The sequence below is a fragment of the Triticum aestivum genome, chromosome 3A (genome assembly GCF_018294505.1).
Source record: "Triticum aestivum cultivar Chinese Spring chromosome 3A, IWGSC CS RefSeq v2.1, whole genome shotgun sequence".
Classification (NCBI taxonomy): domain Eukaryota; kingdom Viridiplantae; phylum Streptophyta; class Magnoliopsida; order Poales; family Poaceae; genus Triticum; species Triticum aestivum.
The window spans coordinates 701438025-701446246 of NC_057800.1; the positions used below are offsets into that span (position 1 = coordinate 701438025).

Genomic DNA, 8222 nt, shown 5'->3' on the forward strand with positions numbered 1-8222 from the left:
TGGAGAAAATCAAACCACAAGTTTTGTTATTTCCTCTTCACCTGATGGGTGTATAAATGCCTTTGTTGTTCGTTGTAAGACAAACACTTAAGCATTGTAATAGAATGTTAGCATGACTTCTCCTATTTTATAGATCCTTTTTATCATATATATTTCTTTGTTTCAGTGTAATACTCTTAAACATAGAGATCTCATATATGTAAAACGAGTGCTATTTCCTTATTTTGCAGTTGCATGATCTATTTCTGCCCATTTGAACTTGCCTAACTAAAAAAGTCTCTCTGTCCATTTGAACTTACTTATGCACTACACAAGTTCCCGCTGCAACGCGCGGGGAATCTTCTAGTTAGTAATAATCGATGGGGCCAGTGTAGAACATACATATATTCATGATGTGAGGGTTACTGATAGAAGATTTAGACGATATAATCCGGATGATTTTTTTCTATGTGGGTCCTTTGATTTGTAGTATCAAATCCTATGATAATGGTTGTTAACGATTTTTACATCATATTTCATTAAATATATGTCTACACAACCTCTTGGAAAAGATTTTTTAAGAGTGCTTCTCGTTAATTTAATATCATTTGGGTGTAATGAAACAAACTTTGACAACAAATCAATCCCACTGGATTAATGTGAATATGACAATGCATTTTTGTGGCTTTTCCTGTTCCTGCATTTTTTGAATCCAGCAAATCAAGTTCGTTAAAGATCGCTGACAAAGTTTAATTTGCGAACATAATACAGTTAAAAATGACCGGGATTGCAGAGGACAAGGTACAAACTTCAGGGAGTTGAAGGTGGAGGTTCATTTGCGTCGAGCTCTACAACCTTAAGGTTTATTTCAGACTTCGGCCGAAAATGGTTAACATGTGGAGTATGGCCGAATGACAACGAATATAGTGAAACGACTATAGCTTGAATCTAATTCCAGTCACCAATTCAAATTCTAGGACAACAGAAAATTTAATTCCGGAAAGCAAATTCGGCTCTTGGGAGCATATATATGCTCCCGCCCACCAAAAATGTTTTTTGTAAATGTCAAAAAATGTGAAAGAAATAGATGTGTTCATTGTCACATCAAAACGCTACTTGCAATTTTTTAGGAGGAAAACTTAAGTATTTTGATCTGTGCAAAAAGAAAAAAAATAAGTTGAACGACAAATGTTACCTCTAAATGTTACACTTACTTTTGTTTTGACCGACGAATTCGCATGAAAATTGGCAAGCACACTTGTTGCACTAACAAGAACATCTACAAAAAAAGTCAGAAATTTTAAATTTTATTTATTTTCAATTTGTTTTTTTATTAGGAAGCATATGCACCCAGAGCCAAAAACGGCCCTCTCATTTAATTCTCACTACTCAAAGACAAATATCAATTCCAGGTTTCGTTGCAACAGACGAAATATTTTAGAACTACAGTATAATGTAACTAAAATAAGACTGGAAACTACCCAACAGGAAAGAAGAAGAAATGAGACTGGAAACTGCTCTAAAATAAATTTTTTTTTGAGAAATGCACGCATGGTTGTTGCCGTCGAGGGATTTGCCAGTTAGAAAGTATTTTCAGTTGCAAACGAACCTGGGGCAAGTCCAGCCTGTTAAAGAACGAGAGATGGGCTAAGCCCAGGCCCGGCCTAATGCATCCGCTAGAAATAAAACCTACCTCTCTCCTCTCCGTTCGCCGCCGCCGTCACTACCACCACAACTCCACTCGCTCTGCTCGTCGGACAGATCGAGGGCTCGCACCAACCGGCGAGGCGGAGGCGACCATGGCGGACACCGCAAGAGCAAGAGCGCCGCCTCCCAACCGCAGCCTCCCGGAGGAGATCCTCATCTGGGAGATCCTGGTCCGCCTGCCCCCCAAATCCCTCCTCCGTTGCCGCGCCGTCTGCCCCGCCTGGCGCCGCGCCACCTCCACCCGCGACTTCCTCCTCGCCCACCACGCCCGTCAGCCCACCCTCCCTCTCCTCGACGACTTGAGCAGCATCGGCTACGGAGGCCACTCCTTAGACACCATCCCCACCCCCTCTCCCTTGGAGCACCAGGCCGCCACCGGCCGGCTCCAGTCCGTCGTGCGATTTGATGATGCCTACTTCCGCCTGTTCGCCTCCTGCGACGGCCTCCTCCTTCTCTCCATGGCCACTGGCTACTTAGTCCTCTGTAATCCGGCGACTCGTCAGTTTGCTCGTCTCCCGCTCCTTCCTGGCTTCATACCCTTGGGGATGTATCCACACAGCCCAACTGGAACTGGGGAGTACCGACTATTGCTCTACCTGTCTTCCTCGGAACGGGCACCTGACGCTCAAGCTGGCTGCTACATCCTCTCTCTAGGCTCCGGCCAGCTGCCCAGGCACATAGGGTGCAGGGATGTGGAGAGACTCATAAACACCTTCGGATCTGTCATGTTCCATGCTAGCCTACATTGGCACCGGCACAATGTGATAATGGTATTTGACACCATAACCGAGTTGTTTCGTGAGATGTCTGCTCCTATTGTTCCTGGCCCCGTCAACCTGTTTGAGACGGATGGAATGCTTGCCGCCTCCATCTTCACTGATCCAACGACATCCATTGATATCTGGATGGCACAGGACTATGACAATGAGGTTTGGGCCTTCAAATATCGGGTCAATTTGCCGGTTGCAGAGCTCACAGCACAGTTTGGGAAGATTAACAAACGTTGCTGTGTGGTGTTTGCCTCTTCGGATGGTCATGCGCTTGTGCTGGCCAAATTTGGAGATTGGCTGCTTCAGGTTGATATGGATGGCAAGTTGGTTGCCAGTTTCCATGGCAGAGGCATTGGCCCTACTCAAAATCGGCTGAAACAATCTCTTTTTCAGCATACCTTCTTTCCCACACTTGAGGGTTATGTTGTCAACGCGTCGCCTTTCATCTGACCAGATGATTATGTTGTCAACACACAGCCTTTCATCTGAGGGAGGTTGATTGTGGTAATGCTTCTTATGGGCCTGGCTCCCCGTGTCCGTTTGAACTGCAGTATGTATTAACTGCATCCACTATGAGGCCGCTAGCTTCTTTTTTGATCCATAAAAAATTATGATCAAGAAGCTCTGAGTGTTACATGGTTGTGTTATATTTCTCTAAATATCCTTTTGGGCTGAAGTGGCTGCCGTGAGTGCAGATGCTAAAACTACAAATCATTTGGCTGACATGAGTGTTGATGCTAAGACAATCCTAAAATAAGCTGGACAAATGAAATATGTACTGATAAGAGAAGAAAGGTTATCATTGGTTAGCCTGTGTTCCTTTCTTTTGGTTCAGTGTTTGAAATGTTGGCAACTGTTCTGACTCGTGTCACTGTTCTCTTGAACCGGAGAATAGATCCCCTCCCCCCTCCCCTCTCTCCCTTTATGTAGTAGTTTGTCTGTACTCAAGGTAGCAATGTAGCTGCCTCTTCTCTCTGTTTACTGAATTGAACAATTGAATTATATCCGTTTACCGATGTCTTCATTTGTAGAGTTTATCTGATGGTCTTCTTAATACTAAAACTTAGCACACGGGTGTCTTGTTTCTATTTTTTGGCTGTAGCTAGCCGATTATCTACTTGTTGGCTAGCAAGTTACACCTGATTTTTAGAAGAGCTTGGAGCACTACTCTTGTTATATTAAGTGATTAAATTATAGTAGCTTTTCCGAAATATTCTGCTGCAATTCATTCCTTCTTCATGAATCAATTGCATCATTTGGAATGTTCTGCTGCAATTCATTCTTCATGAATCCCTTGCATCATTTGAAATATTCTGTTATAATTTCAGGTTCTTGTTGCATCATTTGGAATCATCAGTTCACTTTGGCTGCTAACTATTTTAATGAATTAATATTATACCGACACTATTCCTTTGAAAATTAGGATCACCTATGTAGAGTTGATAGCAAAGATGAGAAAGGACTAATTGGGGCTGGTGTTTGTGGCACCCTTTTTACTCGTGTTTTTTACTGGAGTTTCTGGTTGTTAATTTGAGCGTTAGGGATTGTTTCCTATTCAGAGTTTTCAAGAAACTGTCGTGCCCAATTTCCATCCCCACACAATACTGTTTGGTAACTTACCTAAAGTTGTATTATTATCGGCTAGTGCAAGCAATCAGCTGCCATCATAAGGAAAAAATAGTTCACTGTCAGGTAAGCTTGCAGTTCAGATTACGAGGTACTAATCTCTTGAGCTGTGAAGGACATGTGCGAAATGATCTGGAAATTAACATTTGCACTTGCGCCATGATAATACAGACTTTGTGGTCGGGTAGATTGTTATTTGATGAGTAGTGGACCTGCAAATAAATTGTTGAATATACTTGATTCTTCACAGATGGCCTTGCAGGATTGTTCTGGAAACAGATGCAAATGCGATATCTGAGAAGGTGCCAGGCCATCGATTGGAAGGAGCTGGATCCTTCACTGAGCAGGTATAACACAGTTGTGATAATGATTTGAGCCGAAGCCTCTCTAGTTCCACATGACCTTTTCTCTACCACATTTGCAGATGATAAGCCAAGCCGTAGCGACTGCGGAAGTGCACATCACAAGGTCTCTTCTGAAGTAGCGTGTGTAGGCATCTTTCAGGTTGATGATAGAACTTGCATTGAACTCCTATGTTTCCTCCTGCAGCATAGTGCACCAAGTTTGCAAGAAAGAAAATGAGTTGAATCCTCCTCTGTATGAGTGAGCATAGTGCATCATCTATGGCTGTGGTTGTTGGCATTTTGTTTGCGGAGATGTGTGTCCAGCCCAAGTGCCTAACTGGTCACCAGATTCCTAGGTCTTTTAAGGAACTTGTGATCTGTGCAGTCATTGGTCCTGTTGTTTTACCTCCCTTTGGTGAAATATGAGCAAGCATGTTGATGGTCAAAATGGTTTTTTGTTAAGGGCAAGCATGTCTATTCTGCAAATAAGGAGACAACAAAACACTTGAAAATCTTGGGTCGGCGTGTCGCAGGCACTGGCGTGTTGTGACAAAACATGATAGGAAGAGAGTTACCCTGGACCTGGAGTGCAACATATGTGGGAATGGGTCTGAAGACGCCCATCATGCTACTGTGTGTTATACCAACTAACAACGCAGTGGCATTATGAGCTGAGCTGCGGCAAGTTCTGAAGAGGCACCCAGAAATTCAGGCCCTGACAGATTGTGAGTGGAGGAGATCAGAAGTAAAGTCCTGTTGAGGCTGTGGTGCTGTTTGGAGGAATGGTGTTATTGTTCACAACAAAGTTGATGGTACACCATTGGTGCCTCAGTTGCCTTCCTCCCGAATTATTTTTTCCTGTACCCAACCTGATTACCATGTGTGTGGCCGTAAGAAGCTGACCATTTTAAGGAACCAATGCTTCATCTGATGTTCGATCTTAACATATGATCGAGAAATAAAACTTGTACTGATCTGCAGAGCCATGATCTTTTATTCTCTGTAACCGGTGCAATGCGGGTGAATTGGGTCCACTATTATGTGCAGAGCCATGATCTTACCAAGTGGCAACTGATTTTCTTACAAGAGCTAGGAGAATTATTTTAATTGAAAGATTGCATTAATTATGAGCATCTTTTCGATGAAATGCTCTGTTTGCAGTTCATGATTCCATTGCATTTGATTAGGTATTGAAACACAACCATACTGTTATAATTCTGCCTTTGGGTTGCATCTTGTATGGTTTGGAATAATATTAATCATTTCAGTTTAGTGGCTAAGTTTAAGGAATCAATGCTTCATGTGATGTTTGATGTTAAGATAAGCTGGAGAAATGAAACTTGTATACTGATAAGCAGAAGAAAGGCTATCATGGTCAAGCGCAGGTCCCAGATTGTCTTCCCTTTAGATTCTGTAAGTGCCAGCCACGTATTCCTTTTTTTTTTCTTTGACTGTTGCAGTGTGTATGAATTAGGTGCACTATGAGCCGGCTAGACAAGTTATAATCAAGAAGCTTTGACTGTTTATTGGTAGTGTTCTTCTCAGTACTTAGGGCCAGTTCTTTTGAGCTGTGGCTTGTGCATAAGCCGCAGTGAAATTAAGCCCAGGAGAAGCTGCAGTGAAAATAAGCCCCCTGTGAATAAGCCATCCAGTTCTTTTTTTTTTGTTTCTATTTATTCAACTTATTTTCATATATACTAGTGAAAAGTCTGCGGTACCCTTGGACTGTAATTTTGTTCTCGTTAAACAATATTGAGTTATGTCGTAGTTGTAGTGGAGAGCTGGAGTGGGGCGTCCCTCGAGTACAAGAACAATGGACAGACCTCCAGGAGCGGGGCGTCCGAGCAGATCTGTAGCTGCGTCGGCTACCCAGGAGACTCCATGCGAGCGACGACTGCGGCGCCGGTGGCGGCGGCTGGTGGTGATTGGCGGAGGGAGCCTGGACGGTGGCGGGGGAAGGCAGGACGGTGGCGGCGGAAACCCTACGTGCAGCACGAAACCCTACGTAAATACAAGCGACAAACAGGGCAATGAGAAATACCGCTTCACTTTTTAAAGGGCTGCGCTCGGGAAGCTGCCCTTCGCTGGCTTCTCTGAAACATGAAGGAGAGGGCTGTCGCTGGAAATTAAGCCAATGGCACATAAACGAGTTCTTTTCGGCTTGAGCTTAATTTTCACCATAAGCCTCTCATAAGCCTGAAAAGAACTGAGCCTTAAATCGTCAGCAATCTAGCTGTCTCTTGTCTCTGTTTATTGAACTGAAGAATTGACTTGTCCTTTTATTGATGTCTTCCTTTGTAGAGTTTATTTGGTGCTCTTCTTAATATTAAAACTTACTAGCAAATATACACGGGTGTCTTGTTTCTATTTTTTGGCTGTAGCCGATTATCCACTTGTCGACTAGCAGGTTGCACCTGATTTTCAGAAGAGCTTGGAGAACTACTCTTGTTATATTATTATAAGTGCTTAAATTATAGTCTGCTTTTCAGAAATGCTCTGCCGCAATTCATTCTTTTGTCATGAATGAATTGCATCATTTGGAATGTTGTACTGCAATTCATTCTTCATGAATCCATTGCATAACGAGCGAGGGCAGTTCAAGTGAATTCATTGGCAAGTGTACAAGAGAGCTGAAGCATTCAGAGTGATGGTTTTTGGAACCTGCCAATGGTGTCTCGGCACCGTAGCTGCTGTATGAACCTAGGCAGAGAAGAGAGATTTTGCCATTTTGGAAACATTTTATTCAGAGCGAGATAAAGCAATTGAACCGAGTTCCAAGTGCAAAGAGTGATGATTGAGATTATTTACTCGCCAACAGTTCAGCAAATGTGACTGTAATCTATGCCAGAGGGAGCAGGACTGCCTTTCCAAGTGGAGCATGCAGAACAACTCTTTCTTTTTAGTACGTCCACCTGGCTGATGAACTTCCCTAGTACATCAGACTGGATTGGGAAAAAACACTCAAATATTTAAATTTGTAATATCTGACATGTAATACCTCAAATATTCAAATTCGTAATGTATGGCTAATGAACTTTCCTAGTACCTGGTAACATAGCGTGCATGACTATTAATGCACGACTAATGAAAAGGTCTCTTGCGATCTGAGCAGAGACAAGGAAGGCAATGATGTGTGGTCGTTATCTATACTCTAAAAATAAACACACCATGGTTAGCATACACTCTGTGTTAGACGGGAGAGACAGGATTGATGGAATTGTTGTTTGTTGTATTGCTTGAGCCTCGTGGGCATATATATAGTAGTACATGATCTACTTGGAGTACAAGACAAGACAGAATATTTCTAGTTTATCTTATGTTTCCTAATACAATCACGTTAATCAACATCCCCCCGCAGTTACAACGGTAGCGACGCAGACGATGAGACTGGAGAAGAATTCAAAGGCAAGCCGACGGACACCCCCCACAGTCATAACGATTGACGCATCACGGAGTCGTGGCTGGAGTGGCAACCAAAATTTCAAATCGCGGGCGAAATTGGCGCTATTGCTGCGCTATCGCGGCTGGAGAGCCTTCCCGCTACGCTATGCCTAATTTTCCGCGATTTGCCGCTACCGCCGCGATCGCCGCGCGAAACAGCGCTAAGTGGCTTAGCTGTCGCTGCAGTTTCGCTGGAATGGCTGAGATTCGATTTTAACGGACCGAAACAAAGGCCCAGAATAAATCGTAGCCCAAATTTCCTCTGATAGAGCAGCCCGTCCAGAAACCTTATCTTCATTCCATCCTCTCGCTCCCATCTAAAAAACTTGCGGCGGGCCGGCGTCTGCTTCGCCGC

The 8222-nt window shown here is 43.4% G+C and overlaps 1 protein-coding gene across 1 annotated transcript; it reads left to right on the forward strand.

The window, feature by feature from the left end:
- The first annotated feature begins 1656 nt into the window (after positions 1 to 1656).
- Positions 1657 to 5406, forward strand: LOC123063346 (F-box protein At5g49610). Its single transcript, XM_044487105.1, has 3 exons — positions 1657 to 4429; positions 4507 to 4550; positions 4632 to 5406. Exon 1 carries the CDS (start codon positions 1779 to 1781, stop codon positions 2904 to 2906), a length of 1128 nt encoding a protein of 375 aa, XP_044343040.1. The 5' UTR covers positions 1657 to 1778; the 3' UTR covers positions 2907 to 4429; positions 4507 to 4550; positions 4632 to 5406.
- Positions 5407 to 8222: the final 2816 nt, after the last annotated feature.